This window comes from Mastigoproctus giganteus, chromosome 9 (genome assembly GCF_048544385.1).
Source record: "Mastigoproctus giganteus isolate SK-2022 chromosome 9, ASM4854438v1, whole genome shotgun sequence".
Taxonomy (NCBI): domain Eukaryota; kingdom Metazoa; phylum Arthropoda; class Arachnida; order Uropygi; family Thelyphonidae; genus Mastigoproctus; species Mastigoproctus giganteus.
The window spans coordinates 168651705-168670259 of record NC_143583.1 but is presented as its reverse complement, the minus strand read 5'-3'; the positions used below and the strand labels follow the sequence as shown (position 1 = coordinate 168670259).

Genomic DNA, 18555 nt, shown 5'->3' with positions numbered 1-18555 from the left:
GAGAATTCAAGCAAAAAATGTTTGAATCAATCTAGTTTTCAAGGCTTCTTTCAAATAATGTTTCAGTCAAAATAATGTTTCCAGATTACCAAATAACTCTCCAACTTAAAAATTATTACTTGCTTTTAAATTTTTTAAAAAATTCCAGTTTCCTTTAAAGCTTTGGTTTTTCCCTGTATGTTCTATAGAAATGATACAGAGGAATACAGAAGTGCCATGATAAAGATCATGCAAATCGTTGAGAAACATAAATCTAAACTAGTGATTGCAGAACCAGATCTTAACTGGTGTGATGCAGCTGTAATGGTAAGTTTCTTTGTCTTGTGTGCTTAATAAGTCAGGGAAGAATTCTTTAACCTGTCACTATTTGCAGGCAAATTAGAAATATCAGCAAAAATAATTCAAAATTGTTCCATGCTTTTATGCCACCTATATTTTCAATCTTTTCTGAACACAGCTGTAAAAAAAATTAATGTTCTGTATTTGAAAAACATATTTTTAATTAATTTTTAAAATTAAAGCTCCCTTTAGATCTGTTGGATAAAGAGCACAAATTTAAAAATTGCATGCTCCTACAAACACTTTAATTAGATACCGTTGTGTCAGCAACAGGAGAGTTTGATGCATGAAATGTGAAACATGTATCAACAGTTGGATTCCAGATGGTACATCAGTGTCGCAAAGCCAGAGAGTATTACTGGTTGCAGAAAAGCATGCAGCAGTAAAGAGAGAGTTTGCTATTATATGTTGTACACAACATATAATTGGGTTTAATTTCATCATGAATTTTTCCTAATTGTATAATAATTAACAGACATTTCCAGAATTTTCTGTGGAGAAGTCAAAGAAAATATTTTCAAAAACAGCTATTAGGAGTTTCAGTTGTGTGAACAGATTAGATGGACGAGCTATTTAAAAATTTTCAGGGCAATCAAACTGTTGATTGCCCTGAAAATTTCTAGTTCGCGTTCAATATACAAAATGAGGGATTTCATTTCAGAAAATATTTCCTCTTCTTCACTTCGAAAAGGTAAATGAAGAGTAACCAACTCTCGTTTATGTTCATTCAAATTGTTGGCCATATCATAATTTCGATAACGAAGTGTTCTTGGATATTGATGAAGTCGATATTGATGTCCTGAAGTGTAAGTATAATTGGCAACAAGGTCAGCTAAAGTAACATTTTCTAGTTCTGGAGGTCTTTTCTCATACTTATTAAACCAATTCCCTTTCCAAATGTCAGTAGAATCATGCCAATGTTTTCTCGTTCCATTTCTTTGTTCAATTTTCTATTACGCTGTCCCTCGTTAGGCCTCATGGTAAGTATATGTTACAACAACTGAACTCTCAGACATCAGTTGACGAAACAAATACTAAGCAGCCTATTGACTAGTAATTTTGACAGAGATGAGCATTTCAATGCTTAATTTCCTTGTAATTTCAACAATGTCAAACTCAGGATACTCGTTTGTAATTTCACATTGTAAATTGCTAATCCCTCGATTGGTCTTGTTCATGCATTTGACCACATAAGCAGCACAAGAACCAATTATTTCTGAATTTACCTGATCAATGTAATTTCATCAGGTGTAATCACGTCAAATATAATTTCATGATGTTGGCAGTCCATCTTCTTGATAAGAACTCTAAGTAGAAGGCTGATGTTGATCAAAATCTTGAGAAGCAGATTTTATTAAACTCTGCATTTTTTTTCGTTCTCTATGTTTTTGAACTCATTCTTTTGTCAACGTTGGATTCTTGTTTGGTGGCTTTGAAGCTTTTTCTTGCATAATATTACTATCCGCTACTTACTATAATGAATCAACATTAGTGACTTAGTAGGAAGTGCATCATTTCCGTAAGAAAATTTTGTTACCAATTGGTTTTGCTTCATCCAAAAATGTAGTAGGTATCACCAAAGATGTTTTCACATCAAAAGCTTACCTAAGTATAATACAAGGACTAAAAAATATTTTTTTTTTATTTTTTTGATGTAAGTTTATCAGGATTCATGAAGTTTTTGAAGTGGTACAGTGCCTGGGCTCCCCACCCAACCACCATGGCACCCAAAGGGATGCCCACTACCTGGCATACAGTAAATGCGCTTGGGAGTGGAATGCTATGTTTTCACATCAGAAGCTTACCTAAGTATAATACAAGGACTAAAAAACTAAATAACTAGATAATATTGGCCTACACGCAGTTTTCTTGACTTGATAACAAAGTCCAAAAAAAACGAAAAATTAATTTTTTTTTCCTTTTTTTTTTTTTATTCAAAGTTGAAAAATCCTAATAGAAATTGCCCTAAATCTAGTTCATTAAATCAAATGGATCAAAATTTACATGTAAATTATGTGTTCAAATAAGAATATCAACAGAGTGCAATTTATGAAAGGTGAACAATGAGTGTTTACCCTTGCCTTGAAATATTTGAATTGGGAATTTGATATTATGTATAGATATATTTCTAAGTCTCATAAATTAATGTATGATTCTAGATTCAAAGGGATTTTTTTTTTTTTTTATGAAAATCCCAAACACGAGAGGTATTAGAACCTATAGTACTTAGTACCGCGCATTGGGTTGGAGGTTGAGAACACGAAAGAAGATATTGTTGACATTGGACTTGAACTTCTGTAGACTGTAATTTTCAGCAAAGTATGAAGAAAGTTTGTTCCAGAAAACTGCAGTTGAATGAATAAACGAGGAAGATGAAAAGTTGGTTCTGTGAGTTTGAAGCTGGACAGTAAATGAATGTTGGCTGGTGGTGGCACATGTTCGGACTGTTTGGAAAGAGAGAGAGAGAGAGCAGGAATTATAGAAGCCAATTCAGAAGAACAGTGCCCATGGAAGTATCTGTATAAAAGGCATGCAGCAGAAACAGTACGTCTCTGAGACAGAGAGTGGAGAGACTCTGTTAAAGATGAGTCATTAATTAACCTAGAATCTAGATGGAATGTAGAATCCTGAGAGAGGTTTTGTTGGCACCGCCCTAGATGTGGGAACAATATTCCATGGTAGGGTGGATTTGCAATTTGTAAAGAGTGAACAGCTGTTTGGAAGAAAAGTAACGCCGAAGAGCGAAAGAGAAAACCAAGTTTTTTAGATGCAGAGGAAGCAATATTTATAATGTGCTTGTGCCAAAATAGATTAAAAGTCAGGGTAATCCCCAAAAGAGATATATCATCTTGCCTAGAAATCAGAGTATCACCAAAGATAAGCATAGGAGCGAAAGAATCCTTTTTTGCAAGATATAAGACAGGACTGAGTTTTAGAAGGATTGAAATCAACTAAATTGTCTTTGCCCCACTGGAGAATTACCTGGAGATCAGCAATTAAGGAACTGGTAGCTGATATTCGAGAAGTTGAAGCTGATTGAGCAGGGCAAAGTTTCTCAAACTGGAATGCAATGTGCTATCCTCAACACAATTATGGATAGGATTTCCGGTCAATGGAAGAAGGTCATTAATATACAAGAGGAAAACAGTGGGGGGAAGAACTGAAACTTGGGGGACATCAGCATTAGTGGAGAAGTTCGAAGACAGAATGCCATCTACCATCACCTCAAAAATACCACAGGAAAGTGTTCTGCACAATTGTTGGCAATTTGTAAATAAATGAATTTTTGACTTAATTACAACTATGGATGAGTCCTGGATACATCACTATGACACAAAAACAAAACATATGAGCAACATTGGAACATTCATCTTTACCCTCCCCCCCAAATAGGCAAAGTTCAATTGTCTGCCAGCAAGACCAAGAACAGTTGGCAAACCATACGATGGAAGCTTGTTTGGAAAACCTTTATGCCAAACATGATCGAAAGACATTGAGATCTTAAAGCAACTGCTTGTGTTTCACCAACCTTTTCCATTGAATTAGTCCATAACTTGATAACATAAGCCAGAATATCACCATTGGATCGACACTGACGGAATTCAATACTGGCAATTGTTGATCAGACAGAATGTTTCTAGATAGTTTGAGATTTCCATTACTTTAGAAAGAATAGAAGTAATTGGAGGGATTTGGCACCCTTTTTAGGAACTGGCTGGATATAAGCAAATTTCCAAGCAGAAGGAAAATCACACCTTTGGAATAAGAAAGTGAAAAAAGGCGGCAAAGAATAGGAGTAAGTTCAGGAGCACAGGTTTTGAGAACAAGTGGAGAAATACCATCAGGACCTGGAGCTTGCTTAGCATCAAGATTTCTCAAAATTCTTCTAACATCCTTTTGATGCAAGACCACGAGAGGCATTGAATGGAGCATGTTGGGAATGGTGGGAGGTGTTTTTCCAAGATCATTAATACATGTGTTGGAAGAAAATTGGGATTCTAGCAGGTCAGCTTTATCCTTGTCTGAAGTGACAATAGAGCCGTCTGGTTTTGACAGAGGTGGTAGCAGAGATAGGCAAAAGTTGCAGCCAATAGCTTTGGCAAGAGACCAGAATGCTCGGCTATCATTAGGGCAGGAAGCAAGTTTTCTACTCTTAGCCTGTTCAAAATCTAGTTTGGGCTGATTAATAACTGGTTTACAATTGTTGCAAGCTTTGGTGTGAGCAGATAATGAAACAGAAGAATTGGAAACAAGCCAATTAGGATATGCAACATTCTTCTCTTGAACAGCTTTAGCACATTTATTGGAAAACCAAGGTTTAGATAAAGGACCAGATTTTAAAGTGGAGTGTAGAATAAAGGATTCCATTCGTACAAGAATAATTTCTCTGACACAATCTGAGTAAACTTTGACATCAGAAGTTTAGAAACAGTAATTTGACCATGGAAAAGAAATCTTGCAGTCATCCCATTTTGCATTCTTGTAATGCCAAACAACATGAGGTTGGGAATAGCCATGAGATAAAGGCTCCATTGGAGAAGAGACAATCACTAAGTTGTGATCTGAGTTGCCTAAAGGACCACTCACTTCGACCGTGTACATAGAAGGGTTGTTTGTAAGAAAAATGTCGTTTGGCTGTATGTTTAGGATTGTCTGGTATTATAGTAGGTAAATGAACAATCTCTGAGAGGTAATTAGTAATTGCAAAAGCCGCAGCATCTCGACCAGCTGGAGTTGTAAACATTAAAATCGTCAAGGAAAATTACCGGACTGGAGAAAGGCAAGTTGCAAAAGAATAAGTATTAGCATTACCATTGGCAAGGGAATATGATGCAAGAAAGCAAGCTTATAGAGCATCAGCCAAAAAAAAAAAAAAAAAAAAAAAAAACCTTCTAATTTCATCCATACACTTGTTCCAAATGTTTGTCTAGTCCTGCCTTGAATGTATTTAAACTATCAACTTCTACAACGACAGATGGAAATTTGTTCCAACAATCAACCACCCACTGGCTGAAGGCAAACTTCCGCACATCTATCCTGCAACTGTCTTTCCTCTCAGCCAGTTATTCTGACCAAGAGGAAGAATTCCATTAACACTGAGCATACTCAAACCATTCAAAGCCTTATATGCCTCAATCAGATCACCTCGCAAGTGCCTAGTCTCCAGACACTCTAATTTGCAAAACTTAAAGCCTTTCTTTGTAAGAGCAACCCTTTGTTCCATTCACTAATCTTGTTGCCCTTCTCTGTACTCGTTCCAGCACCTCTACATCCTTCTTAAAATGAGGCCTTCAGACCACTATACAGTACTCAAGGTGTGGCCTGATCATTGCTTTATACAAGGGGATAATCACTTCCTTATCCTTGTTGGAAAAATTCCTGTATATCATTGACAAGACACCACTCTTGCAGACCATCTTCACTGCTCAGAAAACTTCATATCTGACTGCACAATTACTCTCGGGTCCTTTTCATTTTCTACCACTGTCAGTGTAGTACGTTACTCTGGGGTTACTTCTTCCCATATGCAGTACTTTACATTTGTCAATGTTAAACTTCAGTTGTCACCTCTCAGCCCATCTGCTCAACTTTTCTAGATCTAGATTCTGTTACAGCAGTGTACTGTGATTAACAACCCTACCGACCTTTGTATCATCTGCAAACTTAGACATTAAGCCTGATATACCATCATCAATATCATTAATTGATACAGAAAACAACAATGGACCCAACACTGAACCTTGGAGGATTTCACTAATAACATTAGTTCACGAAAAGCAGTGTCCATTGATTAGCACTCTGTCTTCTCCCACTCAATCATCCCTTTATGCATCACAGCAGTTTGCATCCAATGCCACACTACTCTAATTTGTGCAACAGTATCAAAAGGCTTTCTAAGATCCATATATATGATATCAAAATTATTCTTTGCATCCAGTTCCTTTGTGACCACATGATAGTATCCAATCAAATTGGTCAGACAAGACTTCCCCTAAACAAACCTGTGCTGTGTCCGAGCTATATAACTGAAGTCTTGTCTAGATGATTCTGTAGTCTTCTAGTCTTCTCTAGATGATTCTCATGGATGAAATGGTGGCTAATTCCTGTGCGGACGTGCCTTTCTGCCGCTCTTGGAATAGAGAAGTTTTTTCTGATTTATTTTGTGCTTTATTAGTTTAAATTGACATATTAACTTATTTCTAGAGTAGCTTTATATTCCTATTTACGGTACTTAAAGTTAAAATAACTTAGATAGAGATTTTGTAGGTATTACTTAGTATCGGAAAGGGTATCAAATCCACGTGTTTACCGTTCATAAACGGCCGCCATTGTTACGTGAAAATTAATCAGTAAAATCTATTAATCTTGTCGAACTTCATTGGCAATTAAATTGTAATTTTAACTATACATATAACCACTTAGGTTACGGAACATAAATAATTAGTAAAAATAAATAATTAATACATAACTTGATACAGAAGTTATATAAAGGGATTTCGTAGATAACACTCGTTACTGAAGCGCGATACAGCATATCCGGAATTCGATAGCATTAGCTTTGTATAGTATAGTGCATAATATAATATTGTCAATTAATCAGTACATCTATTAATCTTGTTAAACTTCATTGTCAATTAAATTGTACTTTTAACTATATATATATATAAATAACGACTTAGAGTACAAACGTAACAAATAATTAATACATACTTGATACGGAAGTTATATAAAGGGAACTCGTAGATAACACTCGATACCGAAAAATAAATATAGCGTTATAACTGTGTTAAGATACAAGTTTAAGGTTTTAATTTTGTTCTGAAATTGTAATTTTATTGACATTTAAATCGAAATCATGACTCTGACCAGAGCAGCAAAGCAAAAGGCTCAAGCTAATGGGAGTGCTGTGACTCAGGGGAGAACTGAGGGGGGCGGTTGCCCCCTGAATCACGGCCTTTTAAGATGCACTGTTTGCTTGATGTTTGCGGAGCAATCGGGTACGGGACATGATACTGCCATGGGGGATGTCTTTGTGTGTGCACGATGCAAGGAGTGCAAGGAAATTAGGCGACAACTCGGCGTTGTTATGGGCCTATATGAGACCTTGAAGGACAGGGTGGATGCCCTCGAAGGAAATAAATTGAGGGGCCCATCAAGCTCTCAGCTGCCCACATCAACACCAGAGCTTGGACTTGGTCATCTTGCAACACAGAGGCAGCCCCCAAGGCAGAATGCGCTGGTCCAACAGGAACTAGTAGTTGTTGGTGACTCAATTGTCAGGGAAACGGGGAACATGCTTTGTAAAAAGGATAGGTGGAACAGGACCAGGGTATGTCTGCCAGGGGCAAAGGTTGATGACGTTGTAGAGCAGATATCATCTTTTAAGGGCACAAAAGGTGATATAGTTGTACACGTTGGCACTAATGATATTAAGAGTAGGAGACCAGCGGAATTACTTAACAAGTACAGGTCACTGTTGAAAAAAAGCCGTGAAGTAGGGTTGAATTTGAAAGTGTCTGCAATTCTGCCCAGACACGATAGGAGGGAGTATATGATGAGAGCCTTGTCGATCAATTCGGCCCTGGAAAGATTGTGCAAGGCTGAAGGGGTAGAATTTTTTTCAGCCTGGACTGTACTTGTTAACAGGAGAGATTGCTTCTACAGGGATGGGATACACTTAAATAGAAAGGGTGCAAGAATATTTGCTGATGCTATCGAGGCAGTGTTAGGTGGGTCGGAAAACTGTTAGCTTGGGGGGAGACAAAGACTAATGGATTAACAGTAGCCACTGGCAGAGGTGAAAGAGATTCTTGCACTGCTTCTATTGGAATGAGCAGAAGCCTGAAAAACAAGATGCAGGATATTTCAGAGACTGCTGGAAGTCATTGCGGTACAAGTAAACACATGGGTTGTGTTAGGGTAGCTAAGAATAGAAACAGGTGCATGTATACTTGCGTGTACACTAATGCTAGGAGTTTAGTAAATAAATTTGATGAATTTGAGGTATTACTCAAAACATCAAAGGCAGATATTGTTGGGATATCAGAGACGTGGTGTCACACAGATATAAGGAATGCAGAACTGGAATTTGGGGAGTACAACGTCTACAGAAAGGATAGACAGGATAGGAAGGGAGGAGGTGTTATGCTATTAGTTAAAAAACACATAAAATCCAAGGAAGTGAAGCCAGTTGACATCGCTGGACAGTGCAGTGTTGAGTCAGTTTGGTGTGACATAAGCATAGGTAAATCAAAATTGAGAGTAGGAGTGTGCTATAGGCCTAATGACTCTGATGAGTATAATAAGACACTGTACAGGGAAATAGAATGGACCAGTAAATCAGAGAGTCTTATAATGGGGGATTTTAATTTCCCAGATATTGACTGGAATTTGTGGGTTGGTCACTCACACACTAGCAAGGCTTTTGTGGATTTATTGGATGATTGTTTTCTACACCAGCATGTTCGTGAGGCAACAAGAGGGAGCAATACTCTTGATCTGATTATCAGTAGTGATTCTTCATGCATTAGGAATCTGCAGATAAATGAACCACTGGGTGGCAGTGATCACAATGTGCTGAAGTGGGATTTACTCAAGGAGGTAACTACCATCAGAGGTAAAGGGAAGGGTTTTTGCTTTCGTAAAGGCGACTATGATGGTCTGAGACAGTATTTAAATTCTATACAGTGGGACCAACTGATGATGTTACCAACAGCAAATTCAAAATGGGAAGCATTCAAGGAACTAATCTTGGAAGCTACCAGGCTTTACATACCAACCAAGAAATATTGTTCAAGGTTCAGGCCTAAATGGTTGTCAGATGAACTAATGAGACATATGGCAGAGAAGAAAAATGCATGGGATACATACAAATTAATGGGTGACGTGGAAGCCTATGATAGATATAAGTTGGTCTGTAACCAAGTCACAAAGGAGATTAGGCAGGCAAAGGCAGATTATGAGAAATCCTTGGCAAAGGATGCAAAGAAAAACAGAAAAGAGTTCTTTACCTATGTAAACTCTAGAAGGAAAAGGATGAATCAGATTGGTCAACTGGATATTGATGGTTCGACTGTTGATGATCCTGCTCAGGTGGCTAACAATCTAAACGAGTATTTTGCATCTACATTCACACATGAGGAGTTATTCAGGAAGGGGAATGTCGTAGGTGAAGTAAACATTGGCAGTGAGCTAGATGATTTTCTAATAACTGAGAGGAAAGTGGAGGAGAAATTGTTGAGGATAAACATAAAAAAGGCACCCGGGGTGGATGGGATCTATCCAGTTATATTAAAGGAGGCAGCAAAGGAAGTAAGCAAACCCCTAGCCATAATTATGAGAGCTTCTTTGGACTCAGGGGAGGTACCCATGGACTGGAGATGTGCAAATGTAACCCCAATTCACAAAGGAGGATCAAAGGCTGACACAAGTAATTATAGACCTGTTAGTTTAACTTCGGTTCCAGGAAAATTAATGGAGGCACTGGTTAAAGAAGCACTGCAGGATCATCTGGACAAGAATTCAGTTATAGCTCAGACACAGCATGGGTTTGTTAAGGGCAGCTCTTGTCTGACCAATTTCATTGGATACTATGATGTAGTCACAAAAGAACTGGATGCAGGGAATAACTTTGATATTATATATTTGGATCTTAGAAAGGCTTTTGATACTGTTGCGCATGGAAGACTGCTGCACAAATTGGAGAAGTGTGGCATTCGAGGCAAATTGCTGCTATGGATAAAGGGATGGTTGAGTGGCAGAAGACAGAGAGTGGTAATCAATGGACACTGCTCAACGTGGACTAATGTTATTAGTGGAGTTCCTCAGGGTTCAGTGTTGGGTCCATTGTTGTTTTCTGTATTTATAAATGATATTGATGATGGTGTATCAGGCTTAATGTCCAAGTTTGCAGACGATACAAAGGTTGGCAGGGTTGTTAAGGACACTACTGATACTGTGCTGCTGCAACAGGATCTGGAAAGGTTGAGCAGATGGGCTGAGAGGTGGCAAATGAAGTTTAACATTGACAAATGTAAAGTACTACATATGGGAAACAGTAACCCCAGATCAACGTATCAACTCTGTGGTACTACGCTGACAGTGGTAGAGAATGAAAAGGACCTGGGGGTAATTGTGCAGGCAGATATGAAGTTCTCTGAGCAGTGCAGACGAGCTGCAAGGGTAGCTCATGGTGTCTTGTCAATGATATACAGGAATTTTTCTAGCACGGACAGGGATGTGATTATTCCCTTGTATAAGGCATTGGTCAGGCCACACCTTGAGTACTGTATACAGGTCTGGAGGCCTCATTTCAAGAAGGATGTAGAGCTGATGGAACGAGTACAGAGAAGGGCAACAAGATTAGTGAATGGAACAAAGGGTTGCTCTTACGAAGAAAGGCTTAAGTTTTGCAAATTACAGAGCCTGGAGACTAGGCATCGCCGAGGTGATCTGATAGAGGTGTACAAGGCTTTGAATGGCTTGAGCATGCTCAATGCCGATGGGATTCTTCCTCTTGCTCAGAATAATCACCTGAGAGGGCATAAATTCAAATTGAGGAAGGACGGATGTCGGATAGATGTGCGGAAATTCGCCTTTAGCCAGCGGGCAGTTGGTTTGTGGAATAGACTTCCATCGCTTGTTGTTGAAGTTGATAGCCTAAACAAATTTAAGGCTCAGCTGGACAGGTATTTCGAACGAATTGAGGGGTGAAATGGGAGTAGTGGTTGTTTTTTTTTTTTTTTTTTTGGCTGATGCTGAATAAGCTTGCTTTCTTGCATCATATGCCTCTACTAATGCTAATGCTAGTGCTTCAACCAGTGCCTCCATTAATTTCCCTGGAACAGAAGTTAAACTAACAGGTCTGTAATTACTTGTGTCACCCTTTGATCCTCCTTTGCAAATTGGGGTCACATTTGCACATCTCCAGTTTATGGTACCTCCGCTGAATCCAAGGAAGCTCTCATAATTATGGCTAAGGGTTTGCTTACTTCTTTTGCTGCCTCCTTTAATATAATTGGATAGATCCCATCCACCCCAGGTGCCTTTGTGTTTATCTTCAACAATTTCTCTTCCACTTTACTCTTAGTTATTACAAAATCATCTAGCTCACTGCCAGAGTTTAATTCACGTTTAGCATTCCCCTCCCTGAATAGCTCATGTGTGAATGTAGATGCAAAATACACATTTAGTTTGTTAGCTACCTGAGCAGGATCATCAACACAGAGCATGGGTTTGTTAAGGGAAACTCTTGTCAGACAAATTCGATTGGATACTATGATGTAGTTACAAAGGAACTGGATGCAAAAATTATTTTTGATATCGTATACTTGGATTTCAGGAAACCTTTTGATACTGTTGTGCACGGAAGACTACTGTATAAATTGGAGCAGTATGGTACTAAGGGCAAGTTGCTACAATGGATAAAAGTGTGGTTGAGTGGGAGATGATAGAGAGTGGCAATCAATGTACACTGCCCTTTGTAGACTAATGTTATTAGTCGAGACCCCCAGGGTTCGGTGTTCAGTCCGCTGTTGTTTTGTATATTTATCAATGATATTGATGAACGTATGTATAAGTTAAGCAAATGCATCATTAATACACAGCCAATTCTAAATTAGCAAGATATTTGCAAAGGCGGCATCGTGTTAAGTTATATCTCATATTGTGAATACCTTCACAATATGATATTGCACTACTTCAAATAAGTAACGCTTCACCTAAAGGAGAAGACTAATGTTACTTATTCTCAGTGGATACCACCACCCAGACGTAGAAGGGGTGATTAGTCCTGAAACAGTGTCATTTGGGTGGTGGTATCCAATGAGAATAAGTAACATTAGTCTTCTCCTTTAGGTGAAGCATTACTTATTCAAAGTAGGGCAATATCATGGCAACTCGTGAAGGTATTCACAATATGAGATATAACTTAAAACGATGCTCCCTTTGCAAATATCTCGCTAATTTAGAATTGGCTGTGTATTAATGATGCATTTCCACTTAACTTATACATAGTCTAGACTTTCTCGCAGCCTGAGGCATTCTTAACGCATTATTATATTGATGAAAGTAAATCAGGCGTAATGTCCATTATACAAGTGGTTGGAAGGGTTGTTAATGAGAGTAATGGCAGTGTGCTACTGCAACAGGATCTAGAAAGTTGCGCAGATGGGCTGAGAAGTGGCAACTGAAGTTTAACATTGACAAACACAAAATACTGCATATGGGTTGAAGTAACCCCAGAGAAACGTACCAACTATGTAGTATTACACTTAGGGTAGTAGAAAATGAAAAATACCTTGGAGTAATTGTGCAGTCAGGTATGAAGTTTTCTTAGCAATGCAGACAGGCTGCCGCAGCAAGTCATGGGTTGTTGTCAATGATATACAGGAATTTTGCTAGTAGGAAAAAGGAGGTGATTATTCCTTTGTATAGGCAATGGTTGGCCGCACCTTGAGTACTGCGTACAGGTCTGGATGCCTCATTTTTGGAAGGATGTAGATTTGCTCAAGCATGTACAGAGAAGGGCAACAAGATTGGTTTGGTGAGGGGAACAAAGGGGTCCTCTTGCCAAGAAAGGCTTAAGTTCTGCAAATTGTAGCAGCTGGAGACTAGGCAGCTGCAAGGTGATCTGATTAAGGTGTATAAGGCCTTGAATGGGTTGAGCATGCTGAATTCTGATGGGATTCTTCTGCTTGCTGAGATTATGAACCTGAGGGGGGCATAAATTCAAATTGAGGAAAAACAATTGTAGAATAAATGTGTTGGTAATTGCTGGAACAAACTTCCATCTGCCTTTGTGAAAGTTGGTAGCTTAAATAAAATCAAGGAACTGGACAAAATTTCGGAAGCAGCGAATTTGTGAAATTTTTTTTTTTGTTTTTTTGCTAATGCTACATAAGCTCATACGCTTGTTTACTTGCATCGTATGCCTCTGCTACTACTAGTTGAACCATCAAGTGGACCAATCTGATTCACCTCCTTCCTTCTAGAGTTTACATAATAAAGAACTCCTTGCTGTTTTTCTTTGCATCTTTTGCCAAAGATTTCTTGCAATCTGCCTTTGCCTGCCTAACCTCCTTTGTGACTTGGTTAAAGACCAGCTTATATCTCTCATGGGCTTCCGTATCACCCGTTAATTTATATGTATCCCATGCATTTTTCTTCTCTGCCACATGTCTCATTAGTTCATCTGAAATCCATTTAGGCCTAAACCTAAATCCTTGAACAATATTTCTTAAGTTGGTATGAAAGCGTATTAGCTTCCAAGATTAATTCTTTGAATGCTTCCCATTTTGTATTTGCTGTTGGTAACATCATCATTCTATCCCATCGTGTAGAATTTAAATATTGTCTTAGACCCCCTTAGTCAACTTTGCGAAAGCAAAATCCCTTCCCTGTTACCCGTTATGGTAGTTACTCTTTGAGTAAAATCCACTTCATCACACTGTGATTACTGCCACCTAATGGTACCTTATTCTGCAGATTCTTAATGCATGAAAAATCACTATTACTCCCTCTAGTTTCCTCCCGAACATGCTGCTGTAGAAAACAATGATTATTATTGTTATTTTTTTATTATTATAATTAGCATATGGTGCAAGGAAGCCTGAGGCTTATGATGCACCAGCAAAAAAAAAAAAAAAAAAAATTCTGAGTTACCCCTGAGAGAGAGAAAGGGAATCACCAAGAAAGAGAAGAATGATATCCAGCTCAGGACCATGAGTGTGCCAAGCCCATACTCACCAGATGTGAGCCCCACAAAAGCCTTGCTAGTGTGTGTTATAAGACATTTATAAGACACACTGATTGATTGGCCCACTCTATACACTTTTCTTAACTAATAGCATAACCCCTCCTCCCTTCCTGTACACATTGGACTCCCCAAATTCCATTTCTCCATTCCTTATATCAGTGTGATACCACATCTCTGATATCTCAACAATATCTGCCTTTGATGTTTTGACCAACACCTCAAATTTATTTCCCAAACTCCTAGCATTGGTGTACATGCAAGTATACGTGCACCTGATCCTATTCTTAGTTAACCTAACACAGCCCATGTATTTACTTGTTCCACTATGACTTCCAGCAGTCTCTGAAATCCCTTGTACCTTGTTTTCCAGGCTGCCTCTCATTCCAATAGAAGCAGTGCAAGAATCACTTTCATTAGTAGCCAGCAGCTACTATTAATCTATTAGTCCATGTATCCCCACAAGCTAGCAGTTTTCCGCCCCACCTAACACTGCCTCAATAGCATCAGCAAATATTCTTGCACCCTTTCTATTTAAGTGTATCCCATCCCTGTTGCAGCAATCTCTCCTGTTAACAAGCACAGACCAGGCTGAGAAAAATTCTACCCCTTTGAGCCTTGCACAATCTCTCCGGGGTCAAATTGATTGACAAGGCTCTCATCATATACTCCCTTCTATCGTGTCTGGGCAGAATTGCAGACACTTTCAAATTCAACCCTAACTCACGGTTTTTTTTTTTCAACACTGACCTCAAAGAGTTCCAAGTGATTAGTGGAGTTAGGAGAATGGTAGAGACAACAGGTGAATTTGGAATGAGGCAGAGAGATTTTAAGCTAGAGAAGATCGAAAAGAGGAGATTCCAAATTACCCAATCTCTGACAGGGAATATCAGAATGGACATGTGCACAAGTATTACCTTTGAGGCAAAAGGAATCATACAGCAAATAATTTGGGCAACTGAGATGAGCAGTGGTTGAATCAATCGATAACTGAGATTCTTTCAGAAAAAGTACATAGGGTTTGGCAGACTGTAAGTGGAAATGGACATCACAGAGCTTAGAACTGAGACCACATATATGTGTGAAATGAACTAGGAAGTGTTTGGGAGGTTTAGATCTTTTTTTTTCAGATACGTTTGCTGTATTAGTTTGACAATTCATGGTGTATTCAATAGTAAGAAAAAGTAGTCGACCGGGCTAGCCGGGTAAGTAAAGTGCCTGCCCAGCAACCCAAAGGTCGCGGGTTTGAATCCTGCCTCGGGCTTGGATCAGAGTAGTGCAAAAACCCTGGGAGGTGCATTATGGCCACAGAAACCAATGTGCCAACAACAACAAAAAAAAAAAAAAAAAAAAAGTTGGGGAGGGGGACATGCTGTATGAAGTAATGAAATTTTTAAATATGGCATATGCATGGTAAGAATATACCCAGATCCTTGACATAACGTAGCCTCGACAATGCCCCTCGCATACACTCTACTTGGACTCCCTCCAGTCACCATCTGGCAGCAAATATTATACATTATCTGATCCGGAAGCCTCTTAAAGAGTTAGTAATAGATTCGGTCCGGTGCACTAACTAGCGGCCAGCCTGCAAACACCGTTTTAGAGTTGTACCTTCAAAATGCAAGGAAGTTAGGATCTCGCCATGATGTTCATCATAACCTCAAAAGATATCAATCAGACTGCATGATGGAAGAGATGGGGAAGGGTTGACCGGAACTTAGCTCTGGAGACTAAACATGGGTTCCACCACTTCAATCCTCCAATAAGTAAAGTGGTTGTAGTATTGCACCGGTTGATGAGAGTCATCTACCACCTAGTATTGCCTGGTAACACAGAGGGGTGGCATTCCTCCATGTGGTGTGGTGGGCCCCACACCTTAACCCCTGCTTACTTTAGTTCACACCTGGGTGGTCACCCACAGTCTGCTTGCCCAGGATTACTAACAGTTCCACCATTGTGAAGGTGCAAGCAGAGGATTTGGCTGTCATAGACCACTCCCAGGTAGCAAGCACAGCTTGTCTGGCATATCTGAGAGAATGTCTATTGAATGGTTATTGAACTATAGCTATGAATACAACAAGAGGTGGTTTCTGGGGAAGTTTTCCTTGGTTCTCTCCATTATAAAATTTCTTAATTTCCAAGGCAAAAAAGCAAAACAAACAAATCCATGAAGATGAAAGCTGTATATGAGAAGGATTGCCTGTCATATGAGAGTGAAGTATTGTAATATTGTAAAATGATATATTGTAAAAAAACTGTTCAGGTGTGGGCAAAGCAGTGTGCATGATGAACTAAGGGAAGGAAGACCCATCTCAGCCACATGACCCTGCTGTTGTCTGTTTACACCATAATTCATGAGTTTCTGCATGTCACATCAAAAGTACCACAGGAAAGTGTTCTGCACAACTGTTGGCAATTTGTAAAGGAATGAATTTTTGACTTAATTACAACTATGGATGAGTGCTGGGTACATCACTATGACACAAAAAAAAAAAAAAAACGTATGAGCAAACAACGGAACATTCGTCTTCACCCCCCCCAAATAGGCAAAGTTCAATTGTCTGCCAGCAAGATCATGTTGTCAGTCTTCTAGGATGCTAAAGGTAATCTTTGCAGATTATCTCCCAAAGGGTAACCTCTTAGGAAAGTTGAGAGACTGTCATGTTGAAGAGACATGGGAAGCTATCCAAAGGTGTCTGCCTCCAAGCTAACAATCCCCTACTCACAATGGGGCTCTCACAGATGACTTTGAAAATCTGAAACACATAGACCTTGTTCTCCTGCGCTCAACTTCAGACTTCTTCCTCTTCCCTAAAATGAAAAAACCATTATGGGACTGTAAATTTCACACTGAGGTGGTAATTAATGAAACAGAATACATAAATTCTGCTCAAAGTGATGAGTTCTATTCATGAGGCCTAAAAGAGTTTATCCACAGATGGGAAAATGTGTAGCACTAGAAGGTAACTATATAAAGAAGGATAAAATTGCCAGCGCAGTTTCAAATCCTTAACTGAAATATTTCTAGGTGAGGGTAAATATTTATTGATTGCCCCTCGTATAAAATTATCATACTTAGTTTCATACCTTTCTTTGAATCTTGACTTGCTCCAATCCAACTGTCTAACAGTGAGGCAATTTTCCTTGGTGAATTTAATGTTCATAACTTCAGCTGCTTCTGTTTTCTAGTCACACAGATTCAGCTCGTTGAGATGTTGAGGCTTTTGCAATTATTGATAGCCTCACACAGATTGTTCGTTTACCTACTAGAATACCAGACAATCATAACCATGCAGCCACCACTCTTGATCCTTTTGTCATGAACAATCCTTTCAAGTACACGGTCCTCTAAGCACCTTGGATTACAACTGGTGTTAATATTTTTTGACACCCCATATGCCCTGTCATATTTTCATAATTTAAATGTTTTGCACTGCATTCATGTTATATTTTTAACATTTTAGAACTGGGCACCACCTGGATGTGAACAGCTGGATCGTTGCCTACCAGGGCCTCCGTCAAAACCCTTTCTCTGTGTATGGCCACACTGAATGAATATTCTGCAGTGCTATCCAGAAGTGTGTTGAAAGCATGATTTACTTTGAATATAAATAATTACATTATGCATAAATCAGGTACTGTTTTAATTAAAGTTAACTAATGAGAAGCTTTTTAATTCATGGAATGACAGTTGCTTTATACAATACTGAAATTGTTATAAATAGTCAGACCTTGAAGACAGAATGAATATTTTGTATTGCTATCCAGAAATGTGTTGGAAGCGTGATTTACTTTGCATACAAATAAATCACATCATGCATAAATCAGGTAAAGTTTTAATGTAAGTTAACTAATGAGAAACATTTTTTTCTTTAATTCATGGAATGAGTTGCTTTATCAGTATTGAAATTGTTATAAATGGTCACATTGAATGTGTTGCTTGCATTGATCCTTTTAATATACGCGCACACACACACAGAATGAAATACATAAATTACTAAGCATACTCCTGGAATTTCACCTATAATTACACAACCTACTAATGATAGAGGGGGTATAAAAGTGGTAGAGGAGACTTCCTCTGCCACTCTTACACCAAAAAGGCAAAAACACAAGGGAAAGTTGATAATCTTCAGCCTTACACTGTACAAAGTACTATAGGGTCTAATACCTTTGTGATTTTCATTAAAATATTTTTTCATTAAGTTGTCTCTAAATGTTATATACATTTATTATATCAATTATATTTATATAATAAATATACCCGTTCACATTTTTTTAAATCTGTTAGTTGTGCATCCCCCCATTATAAAGGTGTAAATCTGATGTAGCTCAATGCCCTCCGTTCACTCTAATGTTAATCCTGATAAACAAATACACATCAAGTAATGCTCTCATTAGTCAGTTTGAAGTACCACTGTATTTTGTAGTGACTGTCTAGTGAGAGCTTTACTGAATTA

General features: G+C 38.5%; 1 protein-coding gene across 3 annotated transcripts in view; it reads left to right on the top strand.

Annotated features, from left to right (window-relative positions):
- LOC150080879 (N-acetylgalactosamine-6-sulfatase-like) overlaps positions 1-18027 on the top strand; it is a 241365-nt gene extending 223338 nt beyond the window's left edge. For all 3 annotated transcript variants that reach the window (XM_090381786.1, XM_090381785.1, XM_090381784.1), the window contains 2 exons: positions 189-306; positions 17560-18027. In XM_090381786.1, the coding sequence (XP_090237912.1) occupies positions 189-306; positions 17560-17646 (205 nt within the window). In that variant the 3' untranslated portion in view covers positions 17647-18027. The remainder of the gene's footprint in view (positions 1-188; positions 307-17559) is intronic.
- Positions 18028-18555: the final 528 nt, after the last annotated feature.